This window comes from Hypanus sabinus, chromosome 26, assembly GCF_030144855.1.
Source record: "Hypanus sabinus isolate sHypSab1 chromosome 26, sHypSab1.hap1, whole genome shotgun sequence".
NCBI classification, from domain to species: Eukaryota; Metazoa; Chordata; class Chondrichthyes; order Myliobatiformes; family Dasyatidae; genus Hypanus; species Hypanus sabinus.
This window is the reverse complement of record NC_082731.1, coordinates 7,097,915-7,122,269: the sequence shown is the minus strand read 5'-3', so window position 1 is coordinate 7,122,269 and position 24,355 is coordinate 7,097,915. Positions and strand designations below refer to the sequence as shown.

The window sequence follows — 24,355 nt, the reverse complement described above, 5'->3', positions numbered from 1 at the left end:
ATTAAGTACCAGCAAATTCTGGAAGCAAACATCACACCGTCTGTAAAAAAGCTGAAGATGAAAAGAGGATGGCTTGTACAACAGGATAATGATCCTAAACACACCTCAAAATCCACAATGGACTACCTCAAGAGGTGCAAGCTGAAGGTTTTGCTGTGGCCCTCACAGTCCCCCGACCTAAATGTCATCAAAAATCTGTGGATAAACCTCAGTGCATGGAAGACGGCCCAAGAATCTCTCAAAACCAGAAGCCTTTTGCAAGGAAGAATGGGCAAAAATCCCCCAAACAAGAATTGAAAGACTCTTAGCTGGCTACAGAAAGCGTTTACAAGCTGTGATACTTGCCAAAGGGGTGTTACTAAGTACTGACCATGCCGGGTGCCCAAACTTTTGCTTCAGGCCCTTTTCCTTTTTTTTCCATCTTTTACAGTTTCAAAATAACAAAAAAGTAATCTTGCTTAAAATATTAAAGTAATGTGTCATCTTTAACTTTATGCCTTTTGGAAATCAGGTCATCTTCTACTCGCTTAGCTATTCACAGTAACAGAAATTTTGACCAGTGGTGCCAAAACTTTTGCATGCCACTGTATGACATTGTATACTAGCCTGAGATTCATTTTCTTACAGATATTCACAGTAGCACAAAGAAATACAATAGAATCAATGAAAAACAACAGTGCAAATACAGTCGGCCCTCCTTATCCACGGGGGATTAGTTCCGAGACCCCCTGTGGATACCAAAAAATGTGGATGCATAAGTCCCTTATTTAACCTGTCCCAATGCGTTGGTCCCAGACTTTATTTAACCTGTCTCAGTGTGGTGGACATTAAGACCCGGCGGTGCAGCTCCGAATCCGTAGTGTTTCTGTTCACAAGAATAATCACGATCACGTTTGAAAATAAGGTGGATGTAATAAAGTGATCGGAAAGAGGTGAAATGCCATTGGTTATTGGAAAAGCGTTAGGCTACAGTTGGTCAACGATCGGAACAATTTTAATGGAGCACGTGAAAGGCCCTGCCCCAATGAAAGCTACAATTATTACTAAGCAACGCAATGGTTTAATTATTGAAATACGTATGTTTAAGTGTTTTATATGCATAGAAAAGTAAAATATGTACTATATACTAAGAAAAATGTTTGACCAACTGACGCTAAATAATACCGGATGTACCTGTTCCGACTTCAAATCCGATTTAAAGACAGACTCAGGAACGGAACTCGTTCATAACTCAGGGACTGCTTGTACTTTTAAGTCATTTCTAGATTACTTATAATACCTAATACAATGTAAATGCTATGTATATAGTTGGTATACTGTATTGTTTAGGGAATAATGACAAGAAAAAAAGTCTGTACATGCTCAAACAACGAGTGCTGGAGAGAGAACTTCCGGGTTTTCCTGATCCGTGGTTAGTTGAATTCGTGCATGCGGAACCCGCGGATAAGGAGGACCAACTGTACAGAAAAAAAAATTAAATACTTAAATAATCGTGAGAACGAGTTGTAGAGTACTTGAATGTGAGTCCATAGGACCTTCTGTCACCTGTAAAGGACTACACAGGGGAAATGGGCACCCACTGTGATACTGTGTAGTGAGGTGATTTTCTTACCAAATTGTTCTTTGTCTTGGCCACATTGGGGTCTTCTGGTCCTAGTTTGGTCTGGTAGATCTCCAAAGCTCTTTGGTAGTAGTACTCCACCTCCTCATACTTGCCCTGATTCTGGCACAGTAGTGCCAGGTTATTCAGTTGCTTCGCCACGTCGGGGTGGTCCTTGCCCAGCACCTGCAGGTTCACAACACTAAACTCAGCAAAGCTCATTAGATACAAGAAAATCCCTCAGAAAATGCTTCACAATTAATTGGCTTGCGGTGCAGTGTTGCCGTTATAAGGGCAGACAGCCAGCACGTGGAAAGGTTTCAGTGAGATTAACGATCTGCTAGTATACTGTCTGGAGTTACAGAGAATGCTAGTCAGGACACCAGCAGAATACACTGCTCTTACAATCACACCTCACCTTTTGACCGATTACATCTGTGCTGACTCAAACAACTGTCCACTTGCTTTACAACAAATAATCTGTTGATAGAACTCAGCAAGTCAAGCAGTATTTGAGGGAGAATAGGAACTGTTGATGCTATGAATCAACTCCATGCATCAGGACAGAGTCTCTTGCACATACAATTAGTTTCTCTGTACACCTTCCCTTTTGCATTTTAACCATACAACAACTTATTTTTGGAAGTTCTTAATGAATCCAGTTCCTCAATTGTCCATCATCTTGTGCCCTTTGACACATCCACCTATCAGCTCACAGCTTCTGCCGCTGTCTCCACCAGCCTATTCCCTCCTCCTCACCCAGACCCACCCTTCCGATCATCCCTTTATGCTGGCTGTCTCACCCCTATTCTTTCAGTACAGATGAAGACCTTAACCTGAAATGTCAACTGTCCATTTGCCTCCACAGATGCTGCCTGACCCGCTGAGTTCCTTCAACTTTTTAATTTTGCTCCAGTTATTTATTTATTTAGAGATACAGGATAGAAACAGGCCTTACTGACGCAATGAGCTCACACTGCCCTATTACAGCTATGTGAACAATTAATTTACTAACCTGCATGTTCTTGGATTGTGGGATGACGTCGGAGCATTCAGCCTCTGCCACATCTTGCTACCATTACCAGGAAAGAAGTGCAAGGATAACTCAAGACATGGTTCTACAATAGTCAGTGACCACCTGGAGCTCTGCTGTTCCACACAAAGCTTGGGAAAATCGTTTACCTTTCATCTATTAAACCTTATCTCCACTCACTTAAAAGCCTAAGTTGGTTAAATCTGTATGTCATTTGGAATTACTTAAAAGTCTGAGGGAGAGAAAGATTTAAAGGGTATGAAAACATTTTGACTCAAGACAGTTTTAAGAAATATCTAATCATTAGAAACTGGAGATTGTACATGTGTAGGTAACATTTTATCTTTAAAAACAGGAGATTTCTAGTGTAATTTAAAATAATTCACTGTACGTGGATACAGCTGTAAGTAGCCCAGAGTGTTGAGATCATCAGGCAGAGGCAATAAATCGAAGCACAAACAGCTAAATTAGAGCAACAAACATTCTGCTGGAGGAACTCAGCAGGTAGAGCAACATCTGCAGGAGGAAAGGAGTCAAAGAGCTGGTGAACAGTTGAGGAGCAGTGAGAGAGGGTCTCACAGGACTCCCGAAAGAAGAAAACTTCTTCAAAGTTGTCATACATTGAAGAGATTCTGCAGTTGTAGATTCACATATTCAAAGTGCACTATAGCACGTCTAGTCCACGTTGAACTAATCCCATCAATCTGCACCAGGACCATAGCCCTCCATACCCCTCTAGTTCATGGATTTATCCAAACTTCTACTGAAATTAAACCTGCACCACTACTTCTGTTGGCAGCTTGTTCCAAATTTGCACCACTCTCTGAGTGAAGTTCCCCCTCATGTTCCCTTTAAACGTTTTACCTTTCACCCTTAACCCATGACCTCTAGTTCTAGTCTCACCCAACCTCAGTGGAAAAAGCCTGTTTGCATTTACTCTATACCCACATAATTTTGATAGATAGGGGTATACCTCCATCAAACCTCCCCTCGTTCTCCTACGTTCCTGTGAGGAGTTGAGTAATACAGTGGAGACACAAGAAATTACCAATTCTGGAATCTGAAGCAAAAAAAACTGCTGGACAAACTTATTAGCTCGAGCAACATCTATGGGAGCAACCAATTCTCTACCCTAACAGATTTTATTTGACCCACTGAGTTCCTTCAGCACACTGTGTGTTACTCCAACATCAGCAATCCTTAATGTCTTCACTGAAGTAAGGAAACATTTTGTGTAAGGAAACAAATGTGACAGAGCTTTGCAATTCTTTTCCACAGTAGCCAATAATAGTATTAAATCTGATCAGTTCTGCTCCTCAAAGGTATTGAGGAAAATGAATTAAAGGCAGTTGTAGGGAGTTAGGTCCCCTCCTTCATCAGGCACAATCATTTTGAATGGCAGAAGGAAGTAACTTCTGGATTACTCCTGGTGCCATGGACTAGTGCAGGTAGGAATGGAGTGATAGCACAGTTGACTGAGTGGCTGAGGAGATGGTGCAGGGGACAGGGTTTCAAGTTCTTGGATCATTGGAATATTTTCTGGGGAAGGGGTGATCTATACAAGAGGGACAGGTTGCACCTGAACTGGAGGGGAATCAATATCCTGGCCAGGAGGCTTGGGATGGTTTAAGTTAGTTTGGCAGGGGGATGGGAACTAGAGCAACCTTATTCTTCAATCTCTTTGAATTATGGAGGCCAGCATGTGTATAAATGTCTCTCTCCATCATGATCATTATGACTCCAGTATTTTTGCTATTTTTTAATGTTTCTTAATTGTACATACGATTTTTTTTGTGTTCTATCGCTGAGCAACAGTGACCCGTCTGATTGGCCTATCAGAGTTCTCTTTGGGAACTAGTTGACTTGATCAGCATTTCTGATCTGGCTGTTGTTCAAGACTGCATTTAATTAAAAAACAGTCAGTAGGTGAAGGATTGGACAGGAAGGTAGATGAGAGGGAAAGTACTGAAAGGCAAAATCAAAATAAATGTCATGATGGGTCAGATAGCTCGAAGTGTGTGTATTTTAATGTGGAGTATTATGGGTAAGGGTGATGAACTTAGAACATGGATCAGTACATGTAACTATGATGTTGTGGCCAATTCAGAAACCTGGTTGAGAGAGGGGCAGGAATGGGTGATTAATGTACCAGGCTTTCAACATTTTAGAGGAGGTAAAAGGGTGGGTGGAGAGTCAATATCACAGCTGCACTCAGGGGAGACAAAATGGAGAGGTCAGACGCTGTTTGGGAGAACTCGGGAATAGGAAGGGTGGAATTACTCTGATGGGATTGTCCTACAGACCCCCCCCAACAGCCAGTGGGAGATTGAGGAACAGATATTAAAATAGATTAAGGAAATGTGTAAAAATAATAGGGTTATTGTTATAGGGGATTTCAATGTCCCTATTATAAACTGGGGCCTTCTTAGTGCAAGGGGTTTAGGTGGGGCAGAATTTATTAAGTGTATCCAGGAGGATTTTGTAAACTAATATATGGATGATCTAACAAAAGGGCCGCACTGGACCTGGTGTTGGGCAATGAGCCCAGCCAGGTGACTGAACTTTAGTGGGTGAACAATTAGAGAACAGCGTTCACCCTCCTTAATTTTCAGGATAGCAATAGATAAGGAATATATGATCCTTGCGGGAGAGTTTTAAATTGGAGTCAGGCAAATTTCAAGGGCATTAGGCAGGAACTAAGAAGAGTTAATTGGGAACACCTTTTTTTCTGGCAAGTCTACATCAGACATGTGGAGGATGTTTAAAGATCAATTGCACAGAGTACAGGAAAGGTATGCTCCTGTTAGAAAGAAGAACAGGGAAGGAAAGATTAGAGAATGTTGGATGTCCAGAGAGGTGATGAATTTAGTCAAGAAAAAAAAAATATGTAAAGAAGTTAGGATCAAACAAAGCACATAGGAAGCCAGCAAAGAACTAAAGAAGGGAATGAGGTCAGCCAGAAGTGGCCATGAAAATCCTTGGCTAGTAGGATTGCAGTAAATCTCAAGGCACTCTATATATACATCAAGAACAAGAGGGTAACTCAGGAGAGGGTGGGACCACTCAAGGATAAGGAGGGGAACATTTACCTGGATGCAGAGAATGTGAGTGAGGTATTTAATGAGTACTTTTCTTCAGTACGTACCAAGGAAAAGGACATGGAGGACCAGGAGATCAGTGCTGAGTGTATAAATATGTTGAGTGTTTAGAGGTCAAGGAGGAGGAAGTCTTGGGTCTTCGAATGAATATTAAGGTGGATAAGTCCCCAGGGCCTGATGGGATTTATCCCAGGTCATTGAGGGAGGCAAGAGATGAGATTGCTGGGGCTTTGACCTGTGTTTTCATGTTGTTTATAGGCTAAGATGAGGTCCTATAGGCTGGCGGGTGACTGATGTTGTACTGATATTTAAGAAAAGAACAAGTGAGAATCCGGAAACTATAGACTAAAGAGTCTCACGTTAGGCGTGGGGGGAAACCGCCTGAGAAACTTCTTAGGAATAGGATATATGAGCATTTGGAAACTCATGGCCTAATTAGGGAGAGCCAGTATGGCTTTGTGCGGGGCAGGTCTCGTCTTAGCAACTTGATTGAGTTTTTTGCCAAGGTGACAAGAGATTGATGAGGGTAGGGAAGTGGATGTTGCCTACATGGATTTTATTAAGGCATTTGACAAAATCCCTCATGGGAGGCTAATCCAGAAGATTAGAATGCACGGGATCCATGGAAAGTTGATTGTTTGGATTCAGAACTGCTTGCACAGAGAAGACGGAGGGTAGTGGTTGAAGGGACTTATCCGAGCTGAAGATCGTGTAGTTAGTGGAGTTCCACAGGGATCTACACTGGGACCCCTGCTTTTGTGATGTATATAAATGACCTGAATGAAAATGTAGATGAGTGGGTTAGTAAGTTTGCAGATGATACCAAGATTGGTGGAGTTGTGGATAGTGTAGAAAACTGGCAAAGAATACAGCACTGTATAGATCAAATGCAAATATGGGCACAGAAATGAAGGATGGGGTTTAACCTAGATAGATGTGAGGTGTTACACCTTGATAGGGCAAATGCAAGGAGACAGTGCACTGTTAAGGGCAAGATCCTTCATTGTGTTGCTGAGCAGAGAGATCTTGGGGTCCAAGTTCGTAGCTCCAGGAAAGTGGCTACACAGGTCAATAGGGTGGTTAAGAAGACTTATGGAATACTTGCTTTTATAAGTCAATGTATTGAGTTTAAAACCCAAGACACTATATAGCAACTCTGGTTCGGCCACACCCGGAGTATTGCATACAGTTCTGTTTGCCCTACTATGCTGAGGTTTTGGAGAGGGTGCAGAAGAGGTTTATACCAGGATGCTGCCTGGTTTAGAGGGCATGTGCTATCATGAGAGGCTGGACAAACGGGTTGTTTTCTCTGGAGTGGCAGAGGCTGAGGGGTGATCTGATAGAGGCATAGATAAAGTAGACAGGGAGTTTTTTATGCGCTGTCTGGTATGGTGACGGGCAAATACATTAGAGGTTTTAAAGAGATGTTTAGATAGGCACATGGATGTGAGGAAGGTGAAGGGATATGGACATTGAGTAGATAAGGAGGGATTAGTATCTGTGTCATGCTGTTCTACGTTCAACATGCCAGAGAGGTTCCTGTTGTGTCTCCAGCAGCCAGGATATCTTCTCCAGAATCTGCAGACGCTGGGAATCCAGAGCAACACACACAAAATGCTGGAGGAACTCAGCAGGTCAGCAAGCATCTATGGAGAGGAATAAACAGTCAACACTTTGTGCTGAGATGCCACCTGTGCTGAGTTCCTCCAACATTTTATGTGTGTTGCAACAATTTAAGCCGGATGTGATACAGATACAAATTTGGGGATAAGATACATTCTCTACTACTCTGTGGCTCTTATTTATAAATCTCATCATTCAAAAATGATGCACCCAACAAATACAAATCAAGAATATCAAAAGGACAAAATATTGAAAATGTTGGAAGTACCCCAGGCCACACAGACAAAACTAACATTTCAAACTAATTAGCTATTTTTCAGAACAGATGCAAGTGCAGAGCGAGAGAAAAGTGCAGTGGCGGTGGGAGCAAGGCGTAGAAGGAAAACAAAGGTAACGTGTGAGAAAAGGTGGCAAGCAGAAGAGATTAAATGATGAGAGGGTGGTGACAAGATTTAACCGAAGAATCAAGTAGACACTTCCAATTTTACCCAGTTAGGTTTCAAATTAAGTGCAAACAGAAAATAATGGAACTACTCTGCAGGTCAGGCAGCATTGATGAAGGTCAATCACCTTCCGTCAAAATTTTCTGTTTTTTTTTATTCAGAGATACAGCACGGAACAGGCTCTTGCAGCCCAATGAGCTGTGCTGCCCAGAAACCCTCCTATTTAACTCTTGCTTAATCATGGGAAAATTTACAATGACCAATTAACCTGCTGGCCAGTTCTTCTTTGGACTCTGGAGAACTTGGAGGAAACCTAAGCATTCATGGGGTAAACAGATGACTCTTTACGGGTGGCACTGAAATTGAACTCCGAACTCTGTAACTTACCAACCTGTAATAATGCTGTGCTATCTACCATGCTGGTACCCTATTACTTCAGATTAACTTGCAGTTTAATGTCGGAACTATAACCTGCAGGTCTGAAACAAGCTGTCTGTTAATTAAGTTTGAAGGATGAGGTGTTAACCACTTTTTCATGCTATGGGGGAAGATAATTAGCAGAAGAGCCCCAGAGGGTCCTCATGTAGAACTATAATGAAGTGTTATTACTGCACTGGCAGCAAAAGGCTGCAGGGGCTGAGACTGCTGAAATTCAATACTCGCTGTGACATATTTTTATGAGTAACTACACGTTTTACTACATAAAGCACCCATTTAGTGCCTCAGACCTCGAGCTACAACTGAAATGCAAGACTGAAAGCATCAGCAATTTAACCCTTTCACATTCTTTGTCATTCAGCTATTTTGTTCTATTCTAACACTCCTGTTCCACAAAGCGATATGTTTTTACAAAAAACATTATCCTTTGCCTTTTCAGAATGTAATTATCCCAGATGGAGTTACAAATTTCCAAATCCCTCTGTGTGGAGACATTGTCTCTGATTTCACTCCCGCACAACTGAGCTCAAAATCTAAACGTTCCCTTGTTCTGCATTCCTCTTTCACATGAAAGAGTTTCTTTTAACGTCAATTTCCATGTTTTGAATTGGTTCTGCCCTGCCCTCAAACATAATAGAATTCAGGACATGTCTAGGCAAACTGTCATCACAATCTATCCCTTAAAACCTGCTATTAATGGGGTGGGGTGGTAATGTAATCGCTTTACAGTGACAGTGATAACCGATTGGAGTTTGATTTCTGTTGCTGTCTGTAAGGAGTTGTATGTTCTCCCCATGATGTGAGGTGAGGCGGTAGCATAGTGGTCAACTCCAGTGTCCTTAGAAAGGCCGACGGAAAAACCAAGAAACCTAACAACAAGGAGGAATCTGTCGCTACTGCCTGTCTTCCCTATATTTTCATGGTTTCTGGAGGGATCAAGAAATACCAAGTTAATACCATCCACAAACCCTCAAGGAAGCTCAAATATCAGCTTATGCAGGTCAAAGTGAGAGTAAGTGTTGGGCATGGACTAAGGGCCTGTTTCCATGCTGTAATTGTTATATGGGTACAGATGAGCTGGGGCTCAGGATGGCTGACTTTTACAGGATTCCCTGTGAATGCAGAGCAGCATTTATCAGTCAGATGGGATGCACAGTGGAAACCCGTATCAAGGAGCAGAGGGGTGTATCTGTTTGGGTTACCCAGAGAAATCGGTGATAGTAGAACACTGCCATAGCATTGACTTTGACAGCACAAAACCAATGTGCGCACCACTGGTTTTTGGAATCACAGAGTAAAGGAAGCCATTGAAATAAATTTTACAAAGACAAAGGTTTTGCTCTAAATAAGAACTGGAATTCAATTGCAGACAAGGTGGGAGAGTTGAAACCTGATTGGATAAGGACTATCCAATCAGAAGGGACGGACCAAGGGGGTATAAATGCCTCTGGACTAGACATGCCCAGGTATCATTCCTGATGAAGATGGCAGTGTTTGTCATCGAAACGTTGGTCATAATTGATACCTATACCCGGTGGAAGCCCGAGAAGAGTTTATTTGTCATAAAAAAAATTGTCTACATTATAACGGTCTTTCTCTTTGTTTTTCTCTCTGTTTCCTCCGTTTTCACCAAATCTTTTTTTTTAAAAGAACAGTCTAATTTGCGAAATGTTTTCGACATTAGAACTCTTTCTAAAAAACACTAAATCTAATGGAGGTCAGAGTGGACTACCTGGACACTCCAGCAAAGTGGAGGATTATTCTGCCTCTTTAGTAACTTGCCCTAAGCTATTAGGCATTGGAGGAAATCTCTATGGTGGGACAGATAAACAACCCAATCTGGTCTAGGTCCCTGGAAGAATGGGGCGGGATGGAGATGCTTGAACAAGTGTGTCCACCTCAGGTAAATGGTCCTCATCATGACGATCAGCCTACTTTATTTCTTCCTCTACCTTTCATGGACTTTGAAGGTGCACGAGCACACACCTGTTCCACCTTGTGATGTTCTCATCACAAACGATTATGGTGCATGCTGCTGGACTACTTTGGTGAATTGGTCTGAAACCCAAACAGCTTCACCACTCTAGAGCAGCAACAAAGATTTTGCTCTGTGTCTGAGATCATGCATGCTCTTTATTTTCTCACACTGTGTTGCCTCAAAATTTCTCCTTTGTTTAAGTGAGCTTGGAGAAGGGAAGGAAGAACGGGCAGGCTTGATCTCAGTCTCTGGCCCATTGACAGCTCGACTGTAGTCATTTGCAAGAGGTGTGGTGTAGTGCTTTGTAGGGTCTTTTGCCTTCTGGAGGAGACTTCTAACGGTTTGCGCTGCTCTTTCCGCTTCTCCATTTGCCTGTAGGTACCGTGGAGTGCTTTTCTGGTGTTTGAACTCATAGTCTCCAGCTAAGGCTTTGAACTCTGAGCAGCTAGCTGAACTGTGGACCATTGTCTGATACAAGAGCCTCTGGTATTCCAAGGTGTGCAAATACAGGTTTTGGGTGCTGTATAACTGCTGCTGAGGATGCAGAAGACAGCTTGAGACTCAACATCTGTCAGTAGTAATCCACAGTGATCCCACCACCAAGCCCTTCTTTCCCACCCCCCACTTCCTGCTTTCTCCAAGGATTGCTCCATAAGCAATCCCCTTGACCTCCCTCCTGGCACTTATCCTTACAAGTGAAACAAGTGCTACACCTGCCCCAAACACCTCTGCCCTCACTATCATTCAGGGCCCGAAACAGTCCTTCCCAGTTGAGGCAACACTTCACCTGTGAGTCTACTGGGGTGTTCAGTGCTCCCAGTGTGGCCTCCTGTATATTAGGGAGACCGCCTTACTGAGTGCCAGAAAAAGTGATCTCCCAGTGGCCACCCATTTTAATTCCATTTCCCATTCCCATTCTGACATGTCAGCCTATGGCCTTCTCAACTGTCATGATGAGGCCACACTCAGGTTGAAGGAGCAACACCTTAAATCTCATTTGGGTAGCCTCCAACCTGATGGCATGAACATTGATTTCGCGAACTTCCAGTAAAGCCCCTCCCCCACCCCTTTACCAATCCCCGTTTCCCTCTCCCACCTTAACCACTTACCTGCCTATCACCTCCCTCTGGTGCTTCTCCCCCCTTTTCTCTCTTCCAGAGCGTTCTGCCCTCTCCTGTCAGATTCCCCCTTCTCCAGCCCTGTATCTCTTTCACCAATCAACTTCCCAGCTCTTTACTTCACTGCTCCCCCTTCCTGGATTTACCTATCACCTTGTGGTTCTTCTCCCCCCACCGCCCCCCAACCACCACTCTTCCACCTTCTTACTCTGACTCAGCCTTTTCCCAGTCTTGATGAAGGGTCTCGGCCTGAAACGTCAACTGTACTCTTTTCCATAGATGCTGCCTGGCTTGCTGAGTTCCTCCAGCATTTTGTGTGTTTTGCTTGGATTTCCAGCATCTGCAGATTTTTTCGTTTGTGAGGAAATATTTATCTCTTTTCAGCTCAAAATGCCTGTGCCTGCAACTTGCCATGGGAAGTCTGGGAGTTCTGTGGGACAGGGATGACTTTCATGCAGTTTTCCACATGTTTCATGTAGGTTTACATAATCTCTCAGCTGTGTGCTCAGACCAGGCCACCACTCAGATTGCCTTGCTCTTAGCAACATTTTTTGATGCCTTGATGGATTTGATGGACTGATGATTTTGGTGTGCAACGAAGCAGGAATCATGAGTCTGGAGCCCTTTAGCAGCAAACCATCAAGAATGGTGAGTGTGTTTCTTTCAAGCCAGTAAGGTGTAATTTATGAGCTCCTTTTGGGACAGCTGCCCATCCATGCTCACAGTACTGTATAACCTTGCTGCAGATTTGATCCTTTTTCAACTCAGTATGAATTTTATCCTCTTTGCTCTGTGATGCAGGAAAGCTTTGATATATCTGAGCTAGGTAGATTTTGGTGTCTTCCATGACGGCGACTCAGCTTCCGTCCACTCAGTTTTGTGTGGCATCCTCATAAGAGGGTCTGATGTTCTGAAGGATTTGCCAGGGACATGTTCAATGTCATTACAGTATTGCACAAGCCTCATTCCAAATCTTTGCAGATGTGGAGGTAAGTCATCCAAGTTTTTCAAGCTAAGGACGCTGTCAGTTGGCTTGTGCTCTGTTTCAAGTAGGAATTTAGTGCCTATCAAGTAGCAGCTAAAGCATTCACAAATGCACACAACAGCCAATATCTCCTTTCTGATTTGGCCATTACACTGTTCATTATGCTCTTGATGCATATGCTGCCCGTTTCCAAACACACCTCAGTTTTACATAAGCACTCCCCTAAGCTAAAGGAAGGGGTGTCTGCAGAGATCTTGGGTTTTTGTTCAGATCAAAGAACATCAATGTTGGCAGAGAGATCAGCTCTGCTTTAAGTAATGAGACTGACCTCCTGTAGTGAGTCCCAGGTCCAAACATTTCTCTGAGAGAGGAGATTGTGTTTTTGGAGGTTGGCTTTGTTTTCTCTTCTAAATCTGGAATGAACTTTCCAGCTGTTTTATTTATGCCAAGGAAATTGCGGATCTCTGATACATTCATTTGTTGTTTTGTTGTCCAAACTCCTGTCAGTTTATCTGAATTTGGTTGCACTCCCTCTGAGGATAGTTGGTGGGCTAAGAACTTCACCTCCAACTTTGCAAATTCACATTTATTTTTGTTCAGGTGATTCCAGCCTGTTTCAGTTTCTCCACGGCAGCTTCCACTCTTCAGTCATGTTCTTCACTTGAGCCTCTGAAGATGAGCATATTGTCCATGTGGAGGACTACTTCTGGTCCCTACAAAGTTTTGTTCATCCTCATCTGAAAGAGTTCAGAGGCTGATAAGATGCCAAAAGGGAGTCTCTTGAAGGCATAGCATCCATTTGGTGTGACAAAGGCTATGAGCTTCTGTGACTTAGGAGCTAAACAATCTGTCAGAACCTTGATTTTGTATCTAGTTTAGTGAAGAACCCAGCATACCCAATGTGTGCTCAACATAGGGCAGAATAGACTTCTCCTGCCTCATTGAATTATTCAGTTTTGTTAGACCAACAGAGATGCTCACTGTGCCATCTGGCTTGGGAACAGGAACAATGCTCACACACCAGTCAGTAGGTCCATTCACTCTAGTTACTCTCGCCTCCATTCTCTCGTTCAGCTTTGACTTTGGTTTTTCAGTGGGATTGGTATACACCTCGATGTGGTCAGAAAATAAAGCATTACTCCTGGCCTCAATTGTATAAGGTACTCTTCTTTCAGACCTCAGGCCTGTGAACAACTCCAGTAATTTCTCCTGCCGCTGAACAATGCAAATCCAACCTTGCACAGAGTTTCAGCTGTCGTCCCAGTAGAGGTGCGAAGAGATCCTGAACAACATAGCCACCCTCTTTTAACTGTTCTTCATTTTTACATATGGATGTTGTGAACATTCCTTTCACACTGAGCTTATGTTTCCTGGACCCCTGATCACTTTCCTCGTTGGGTTTAGTATAAGGCCAGTTTTCTGAAAAGACATTTGGGGATGGCTGTGACATCTGCCTCAGTGTCCATTTTGAACGTCACTACCCCATTTTGCAATGTACTGTAGAACACCAGCCTTGTCTATTTGAATTTGGAGCTCCAAGGAAAGTTCCCTCTTTGGCTGAATCATGGCTTCCTTTGACTTCTTGATGAACTATTTTTGAGTGATACTGTCTTTCATAATGGCCAACTCTATTGCATTGGTGACATTTCACTTCTTTTGCTGGACAGAGCTCTTTGATGCGGAATGGAGACTTGCCACATCTCCCGCAGTAGAACATTTTGTATGTTTTGTTTGAGCTGAGCTCTACTGTTACCTCTTTCTGATGTCTTTCTGACTGCACCTCATTTGTACCCTTCTTTTAGTAGAGCTTCTTGCTTTACCTCAACATTGTTTTCATGCCTGTTGCTGACAAACATTCTCACTCTACCTGACCATAGTAATAGGTTACTCTGGTGTGAAACTTGCCTTCAACTGAAGTTTCTTTGACAATTTGGTGTCTAGTAGTCCAGCAACAATTCTGTCTCTAATGAGCTCATCTCTCAGATTTTCATACGCACAGTTGTCTGACAGGGCATACAATGCTGTGATGAAATCATTTACACTTTCATCTGGCTCCTGTTTTCTGGAGTTGAACTTTGCCCTCTTGTTTCCCTTCCCTGTGAAATGTTCTTTGAATTTGCCCTGTACTGTTCTGTACTCCTTTTTCCTGAGTATCTGTCAGTTCTGATCCACCCATGATCTCATCCACATTGTCACCCATGCAGTATATTAGTGAGCTTACTTGATGCTCTTCAGAAGCCTGAGTGAGATTGCTTGAACCCCTCAATCTCTCAAAGTGTCCGAGCTATTTCTCAAAGTCCCTCGGTTTAGAGAAATCAAATGTCTCGGGGTGGGGGGAGGGGGTTATTAGGTAAGTAGATGTAGGTCCTGTAGGTATTTGCTTGTTTATTTATTATTTTATTTATTTGGACCATGGAAGTCTTATTTTCTCTCTCTGTGAGAGTTTGACTGACTTCTCTGCTGTGTCTGTGTTTCTGAGCATTTTCCCAGGCTAGTAGCCACGGACTATTACAGTGTTGCGGTCTCTGCTCAATCTCAGTTAGCGACTAGTCTAGGTAGTCTAAGTCACTGAGTCCCTGGACACTCTCACAAATACATACAAATAAAAAAGTCTTACTGTAAATTCTTTCTTGTTGGGGGTCTCCTTTAATTCATTGATAAGCAACTACTTCTGACACCATGTTGTGTTCATTATGGAGGGACAGTGCAGAGCACACAGCAGCATGCAGGCTACTCAACTGAACTTTACTGCTTGTACAGTATGTGAATTCCTCCTCCCATGTGGGAGTGACACAGAAATAACACTATTAACCACAACACATGTGAAATAAACTGACCTTAAAGAGAGATCTACAGTGATAAAGTCAAAGTCAAAGCAATTTAAGACCGTAAGATATAGGGGCAGAAGTAGGCCATTTGGCCCATTGGGTTTGCTCCAGCATTCAATCACGTGCTGATCCAATTCTTCCAGTCATCCCCACTCCCCTGTCTTCACCCCATACCCTTTGATACCCTGGCTAATCAAGAACCTATCTATCGCTGCCTTAAATACACCCAATGACTTGGCCTCCACAGCTGCTCGTGGCAACAAATTCCACAGATTTACCACCCTCTGACTAAAGTAATTTTACACATCTCAGTTCTAAATGGGCGTCCTTCAATCCTGAAGTCGTGCCCTCCTGTCCTAGGATCCCCTACCATGGGAATTTATTATCAAAGTATGTATATCTCAGCAAATACTACCCTGAGATTCACTTTCTTGCAGCATTCACAATAAAAGAGAGAAATACAATAGGATCAATGAAAAACTAACACTAGTAAGGATTCTCATTTTCTCACCTTTTCCCGGATTTCCAGAGCTCTCTTACACAGCGGTTCTGCCTCTTTATATTTTCCTCTTTTGCCAAAGAGTACAGCAAGATTATTCAGAGTGGCAGCCACCTGCACGGAACAAGTGAAAGGACAGGTGAGTTTAGAGTGTCTTTTTGTCTTCCCACACAACTCCATTTACTCTGCTATAGCCTTTCATCATGGTCTTGTTGATTGCCACAATGAGGCAACTCTCAGGTTGGAGAAGCAATACCTTATAGTCTGAGTAGCCTCCAACCCGAACATTTCTCTAACTTCTGGTAATTTCTCCACCTCCCGCCTCTCTTTTTCCATTCACCTTCTTACCCCTTCTCTTCTCCTCATCCTGCCCCTTCCATCATCCATCTCTCTCTGCTGTCAGATTCCTGCTTTTTTAGCCCTTTACCTTTCCCAGCCATCACCTCCCAGCTTCTCACTTCATTTCCCCCCTCTCTGGTCTTACCTATCATTTGCCAGCTTGTACCCCTCCCCCTCCCTTTCCAGTCCTGATGAAGGGTCTTGGCCTGGGACATTGACTGTTGATTCCCATCCATACATGCTGCCTGCGTTGCTGAATTCCTCCAGCTTTCAAGTCCATTAATTGCCTTTCCTGACAGTTCTACAATCAGGCACTACCATGGACTTGTTTGCAATGGTCTGCTGAGCGTCATGGATTTTAATTGTTCCATCTTTAGTAGCCATCTCTTCAAATGCCAAGAACATAAAGCTGGGACTGTGGCACGGTAATGTAGCCACTGGTGTAATGCTATAACTATGCCAGATGGAAGATCAAAGTGAAATTCCCACTGCTGTCCGCAAGGATTTCGTATGTAACTCTGTGGGTTTCCTCCAGATGCTCCAGTTTCTTCCCAGACTCCAAAGACGTACAGTTAGGGTTAGTGAGTTGTGGGCATGTTTTGTTGACTTTTCCGAGGTGCCTGGCACAATCCTTGCTGATTTGTTTTGACGCAAACTATGTATTTCACTTCATGTTTCAATGTACATGTGACAAATAATGCTAATCAAGTCAGACGTAATAATGGTTAACACAGGAGGGGATGTTTCGAGCTGAGAACTTTCATCAGGACTGGGAAGGAAGTGGGGGAAGAATCCAAAATAAGAAGATGGAGAAGGGGAGTTTAAGCTGGTAAGTTGCAGATGAAGCTAGCACATCTTGGACTACGTTGGTTGTTGAAGCAAATAACACATTTCACTATATGTTTCAATGTACATGTGACAAATAAAGCTAACCAAATCTTTTTTAAAAAAGGATGTGTTACCCTAAACCTCACCATCTCTTCATGTGCTTTACATTGTGCTTTTGACAAGTTCCCTTCACTTGTGGCTTGGTGCCGTTAATGAGGGAGAAGTCTCTTGTGATATTTTGTCATTTTAGAAGTTCTGGTTTTGACTAACATTTGCCCACCTGTCCCAGGTACTTTCATTCTAGAGCAGCCATAATAACCCAGTCTAACTGCGGTTATACATAAAGAAATTAAACTAACTGCTGGATGATCTTGGCCGAGGGTTTTCTCCCGGATTGTCAGGGCATCATTTAAAAGATTGGCCGCTTCTTTGTATTTGTTCTGATCCCTGTAAAAATCAGACAAATAATTGTTAATAGAAGACACAAGAGAACACAGACACCATTATCTGGAGCTAGAAACAACATGCTGGAGGAGCTCAAAGGATTAGACAGCACCTGTTGGGGGAAAAGGAGAAGTTGACACTGTGGGTTCAAACCCTGCATGAGGAATGCTTCCAAGTGCACGTTGAAGCAACTGGATGCTGCAGCAACTGGCAGCCGCAAAAATACTTAAGAGAGGCTGTGGCAGGAAGGACGTGTCAGAGATTCATAGCAAAGTATTGTTCACCAGCTAAAACACCCTGTTGGGATTTGGAAGGGAGGTGATGATTCCTTCCAAAATTATTTGTATTAACAACACCAAAGAGTGAAGAATGATAGACATATAATGGGTTGATTGTTTTAGGCGCAACATATGGCTTTCTTAATAATCCACTGAGTATTAAAAGAGCTCTATAATACCAGCTGACAAGGGGATCTGGACCCTCGCCATGGTGTTGTTTTATTCCCTTTTTGACAGGACAGCTGTCACTCTCCTAAGCCTCGCACAAGTGCATTCGATCTCACTAATGTTGGGAGTGTGGATTGAGGCTCACCCTGCTTTTACCCAACTTGTGTCGTTGTAGCAGTGCTCACTGGACAGTGGTTAAAGTGGAAACCTTGACCAATGTAAATCCTTTCCCCTCTTTCTGCAACTCTGCCAACTGTATAACTCTCCTTCTGAAATCTCAATACTCTTTTCCTTTTGACGTCTTGCACAATGTACATTTCTGCCATTGGCAGCAGGTTATGTTCCTAACTGCCTAAACTCTAAGCTCTGGAATTCTCACTCCCAAAATATCTCTAACATTTTTTACAACACTTCCCAAAGCCGATTTCAATGACCGAGTTCACTGCTACTTGTACTAATATGGCTTAATACCAAATTTTGCTTTGTGATCCTTCGGTGAAGTCCCTTGGGACACTTCCTATGTTGCAAAGATGCAGAATGCGCTGCAGCTGTACGGCTGAGTGATGACACTTGCTTTCAGACAGTTGTAGCAGCATGGCCATATTTGGAATTTAGAAATTCCAGCAGCCAACTTGTGCAGAACAAAATCTTACAGTCATCCGGGAACAAAATAAACTGCAGATCCTAGAACTTAGACCAACAAATAATATGAAATTTTGACAATTCCTTCCATGACCCTCCACCATCCACAGATGCTGCTCAACCCAGAGGGTGATAAGTCTGCCACAGATGCCTGTGGAGGCCAAGTCACTGGGCATATTTAATGTATTTGCATATTGATAGGTTTGTGATGTGTAGAAGTGTCAAAGGTTACAGGGAAAAGGCAGGAGAATGGGGTTGAAAAGAAAGATCAGCTATGATCGAATGGCAGAGGGTTAAATTGCCTAATCTTGCTCTGATGTTTTATGGTCTAATAACCCACTAAGTTCCTCAGTAGATTGTTTGCTGCACCATTTTGCAATGACTCTACTGTTCATTCACTTCTTGTCACTCCACTCACAGCACAGCTGCTCTCTATAACAGCAGCAGAAAACTTATCAGTTTGGAGAATGTGAAAATCCAACTCCAGTTTCATTATTGACATTCATTTATTCAGTCACCCAGACAGCTAGAAAGGGAACGTTTGTAAATATGGTGCACAGGCGTGCATTGGGCAGAAAGATGAATTCATATTGGTGTAGATTAAACTATTAAAGTAGAGCACTGTTATCACTGTATGTTCTCACAAGGTAGACTTACAACAGATTTAGGAAGTTCTTTATATAAAGAGCAAATTATTTTCTCAAGTAACGAGATACTCCCAGAAGCCCTCTACAAATGGAATGTTTTAAAAATTAATTGATCTTAATACAGATGGAAAGCGACAAGACCCCAGAGACCCAGCTGATTCATTAACTTTTAGCTGAGTTAAACTATGACTTGTAGTCTCAGCAATTTTAAAGAGATCAGTTGAGGTTAACATACATGAACTAGGCATACATTTCATAGAACATTACAGGTGTTTCAGCCCACAATGTTGTGCCCATCTTATCAGGGAGCTTAACATAAAGGAACTCTTATGAGGCAGTGATCATAATATGATTGAAATTTGTGAGGGAGAAGCACAAGTCACATGTAACAGTATTCCTTTTCAATGGAATAAAGGGAATTACAGAGGCATGAGAGAGGAGTTGCCCAGGTGGATTGGAGAAGGATACTGGTGGGGGAGATGGCTGAAGTTTTTGGGTGAAGTTCACAAGGTGCTGGATAGATATGTCCCCAGAGAAAGAAGCTCTCAAATGGCAGGGGTAGGCAACCGTGGCTGTCAAGGGATGTTAAGGACTGCATAAAAGCCAAGGAAAGGACATATAATCTAGTAAAAGTGAGTGGGAAGTTGGATGATTGGGAAGCTTTTAAAATCCAAAAAAATGGCAACTAAAAAAAAAACTTTAAGAAGGGAAAAGCTGAAATATGAAGGAAAACTAGCCAATAATATAAAGCAGGATTCTAAAAGTTTTTCAGTTATAATAAGAGTAAAGGGGAGGTGAGAGTCAATATTGGACCACTGGAAAATAACACTGGTGAGGTAGTAATGGGGGACAAAGAAATGGGAGATGAACTTGATGGATACTTTCCATCTGTCTTCACTGTGGAAGACACTAGCAGTGTGCCAGAGGCTCCTGAGTGTCAGGGAGCAGGAGTGAACGCCATTGCTATTACAAAGGAATAAATGGTAGGCAAACTCAAAGGTCTTAAGGTGGGTAAGCCACCTGAACCAGATGATTACATCCCAGAATCCTGAGGGAAGTTTCTGAAGAGATAACGGGTGCATTGGTCATGATCTTTCAAGAATCACTTGGTTCTGGCATGGTCCTGGAGAACTGGAAGATTGCAAATGTCACTCTACTCTTTAAGAAGGGAGGAAGGCAAAAGAAAGGAAATTATAGGCCAGTTAACCTAACTTCAGTAGTTGCAAAAATGTTGAATTCTATTATTAAGGATGAGGTTTCAGGGTACTTGGAGACTAACGATAAAACCAGTCAGAGTCAGCATGGTTTCAGTAAAGGGAAATCTTGCCTGACAAATCTGTTAAGAGTTCTTTGGGAAGTGATGAGCAGGATGGACAAAGGAGAGGCCGCGGATGTCATTTACTTTAATTTTCAGACAGCATTTGATAAGGTACCACTCGTTATGCTGCTTATAAAATAAAGTCCTGTGGTGTTACAGGAAAGATACTGGCATGAATAGATGAATGACTGACAGGCAGGAGGCAGCAAGTGGGAAAAAAAAGGGGGCCTTTGGCTGTCAGTGACGAGTAGTATTACTCGGGCATCAGCACTTCTTACATTGTTAGTCACTGATTTAGATAATGGAATTGATGACTTTTTGGATGATACGAGGATAGGTGGAGGGATAGGTAATGCTGAGGAAGCAATGTGATTGCAGCAGGACCTAGACTAATGGGAAGAATGGGCAAAAATGTGGTAGATTGAATACAGTGTTGGGAAACATGTGATAATGCGCTTTGGTAAAAGGAATAATAGTTCACACTGCTATCTAAGTGGGGAAAAAATTCAAACATCAGAGGGACAAAGGGACTTAGGTGTCCTCGTGCAAGACTCCCAGAAGGTTAATTTACAGGTTGAGTCTGTGGTAAAGAAGGCAAATGCAATGTTGGCGTTTATTTCAAGGGGAATAGAATGTAAAAGCAAGGAGATAATGTTGAGGATTTATAAGACACTGGACAGGAAGCACCTGGAGTATTGTCAACAGTTTTGGGCCCGAAATCTCAGAAAGCATGTGTATCATTGGAGAGAGTCCAGAGGAGGTTCTGGAGGATGAATTTGGGAACGAAGGGGTTAACATATCATAAGCATTTGGCAGCTTTGGGCCTGTACTCACTGGAATTTAGAAGAATGTTGGGTGGAGGGGGGCGGGGGGAATCTCAGTGAAACCTACCAGATGTTGAAAGGACTAGATAAGGTGGATGTGGAGAAAATGTTTACTAAAGTGGGGTTACCCAGAACGAGAGGACACAGCCACTAGGGGGTGACCTTATTGAACAGACGTAAGGAAGAATTCTTTTAGCCAGAGAGGAGTGAATCTGTGGAGCGCTCTGCCATAGACTGCAGCGGAGGCCAAGTCTGTAGGTATAATCAAAGGGGAAGTTAATAGCTTCCTGATCTGTCAGGGCATCAAAAGATATGGTGATAAGGCAGGTGTATGGGGTTGACTGGGATCCAGGATCAGCCATGATGGAATGGTGGAGCAGACTAAATGGGCTGAATGGCCTAATTCTGCTCCTATGTCTTATGGACCTTTGGACCTAATCCAAGAACTATCTAACCCTTTCCTCACACATAGCCCTCCATTTTTCTTTTCACATATGCCTATCTAAAAGGCTCTTAACTGCCCCTAAGGTATCTGCCTCTGCTCTTACCCCAGTAATGTATTCCACACACCCACCACTCTCTGTGCAAATAAAACTTACATCTGACATTCTCCTATACTTTTCTCTAATCACCTTAAAGTCATGCCCTGTCCTATATGCAACTGGTCTAAGCTTGATATAATTCCAAGATTCTTCATTGTGCCATTATTAAGTACAACACACATAAAATGCTGGAGGAGCTCAACAGGTCAGGTAGCTTCTATAGAAAGGTATAAGGAGTTGATGTTTTGGACAGAGGCCCATATCCAGCATCTACAGAATCTCTTGTACTTACAATATTAAGCTTATTTGTTGTTAAAACTGATGGCAGAGTCATTTACTAAAAGAATGCATCTTACCTGTATACTAGGGCCAGGATATTTAGCATAGTGGCCACATCGGGGTGGTTATGGCCTGATGTTTTCTCTAGGTCTTCCAGGGCTTGCTTACAAAGTGGGACAGCCACTTCATAACGGCCCTGTGAAGCATACTGTATGACCAGATTGTGGAGTGTTCGCAGTCGTGCTGGGATCTCGTATCCACCTTGCTGCGCTGCTGCAGCCGCACTGCTGTGTGACTGGTGCACTGCAAGACCCAGAACATGACCACAAATCAATGACTTCCACAACTACCTAATGGCTTCTCTGCAGCTCAGTATACCTCCCATAACCCAGCCCTACCCACCTTCATTTACTTTTACCTCTTTTACTTTAGGCACCACAAACAAAATGCTGAGTGAACTCAGCAAGTCAAGCAGCATCTATGGAGAGGAATAAACACAAGACATTTTGTGCTTCATCAGGACTAGAAATGAAGGGGGATGAATCCAGAATATGAGGCGCTACCCAGACAGAATATGAGGTGTTGCTCCTCCAACTTTAAGCAAGCTGTACAAGGATATCGCAGTACCACTTTCTGTTTTGAATTATCTAAGGATGTAGGCACTTCAGGATCACCAACAGCCCCAAAACTATTCGTTTTGGATTATCTAGGGATGGAGACGTGCCAGGGTTACCCACACCGCGAGCCTATTCATTTTGGATTATCGAGGGATGGAGACATGCCAGGGTTACCCACACCGCGAGCCTATTCGTTTTGGATTATCTAGGGATGGAGACGTGCCAGGGTTACCCACACCGCGAGCCTATTCATTTTGGATTATCTAGGGATGTAGACATGCCAGGGTTACCCACACCGTGAGCCTATTCGTTTTGGATTATCTAGGGATGTAGACATGCCAGGGTTACCCACACTGCGAGCCTATTCATTTTGGATTATCGAGGGATGGAGACATGCCAGGGTTACCCACACCGCGAGCCTATTCGTTTTGGATTATCTAGGGATGGAGACGTGCCAGGGTTACCCACACCGCGAGCCTATTCATTTTGGATTATCTAGGGATGGAGACGTGCCAGGGTTACCCACACCGCGAGCCTATTCGTTTTGGATTATCTAGGGATGGAGACATGCCAGGGTTACCCACACCGCGAGCCTATTCGTTTTGGATTATCTAGGGATGGAGACGTGCCAGGGTTACCCACACCGCGAGCCTATTCATTTTGGATTATCTAGGGATGTAGACATGCCAGGGTTACCCACACCGCGAGCCTATTCGTTTTGGATTATCTAGGGATGTAGACATGCCAGGGTTACCCACACCGCGAGCCTATTCATTTTGGATTATCGAGGGATGGAGACATGCCAGGGTTACCCACACTGTGAGCCTATTCGTTTTGGATTATCTAGGGATGGAGACATGCCAGGGTTACCCACACCGCGAGCCTATTCGTTTTGGATTATCTAGGGATGTAGACATGCCAGGGTTACCCACACCGCGAGCCTATTCATTTTGGATTATCTAGGGATGTAGACATGCCAGGGTTACCCACACCGCGAGCCTATTCATTTTGGATTATCTAGGGATGGAGACGTGCCAGGGTTACCCACACCGCGAGCCTATTCGTTTTGGATTATCTAGGGATGGAGACGTGCCAGGGTTACCCACACCGCGAGCCTATTTATTTTGGATTATCTAGGGATGGAGACGTGCCAGGGTTACCCACACCGCGAGCCTATTTATTTTGGATTATCTAGGGATGTAGACATGCCAGGGTTACCCACACCGCGAGCCTATTCATTTTGGATTATCTAGGGATGGAGACGTGCCAGGGTTACCCACACCGCGAGCCTATTCATTTTGGATTATCTAGGGATGGAGACATGCCAGGGTTACCTACACCGTGAGCCTATTCATTTTGGATTATCTAGGGATGGAGACGTGCCAGGGTCACCTACAATTGGGTTCTTTGGGTTTCTTGCTTTGTGGCTAGCTGTAGTATACATTCTTTGATAATAAATGAATCTTGAATCAACTCATCCTACACTTCCTCCAGCTTTGGAAAGCATCCACAAAGACCCTTCCCATCTCAGTCATTCTATCTTCTCCCCCCTTCCATTGGGTGGAGGTTACAAAAGCTTAAAAATATGCACAACCAGGCTCAACCACTGCTGTTAGAACACACCCCTTGCATGATAAAGATTAACTTTTGATCTCAATCTGCCTCATCATGGCCCTGTATAATTTCACCACACTTTCTCTGCATTGTTACTGCTTTCCCCTTGCACTTCCTTGACATACTAATGTAATGAAATAATTGACATGGATGGCATGCAAAACATTGGTCT

At 43.2% G+C, this 24,355-nt stretch overlaps 1 protein-coding gene across 6 annotated transcripts in view; it reads right to left on the bottom strand.

Moving 5' to 3' along the window:
* Positions 1-24,355, bottom strand: part of LOC132381815 (kinesin light chain 1-like) — a 133,044-nt gene that overhangs the window by 56,181 nt on the left and 52,508 nt on the right. For all 6 annotated transcript variants that reach the window (XR_009508124.1, XM_059951422.1, XM_059951423.1 and 3 more), the window contains 4 exons: positions 22,030-22,255; positions 17,170-17,257; positions 15,656-15,757; positions 1,613-1,786 (listed from right to left, as the gene is read on the bottom strand). Coding sequence is in view for 5 of the 6 variants with exons in the window: in XM_059951422.1 (XP_059807405.1) it covers positions 1,613-1,786; positions 15,656-15,757; positions 17,170-17,257; positions 22,030-22,255 (590 nt within the window). In the remaining variant the exon portion in view is untranslated. The remainder of the gene's footprint in view (positions 1-1,612; positions 1,787-15,655; positions 15,758-17,169; positions 17,258-22,029; positions 22,256-24,355) is intronic.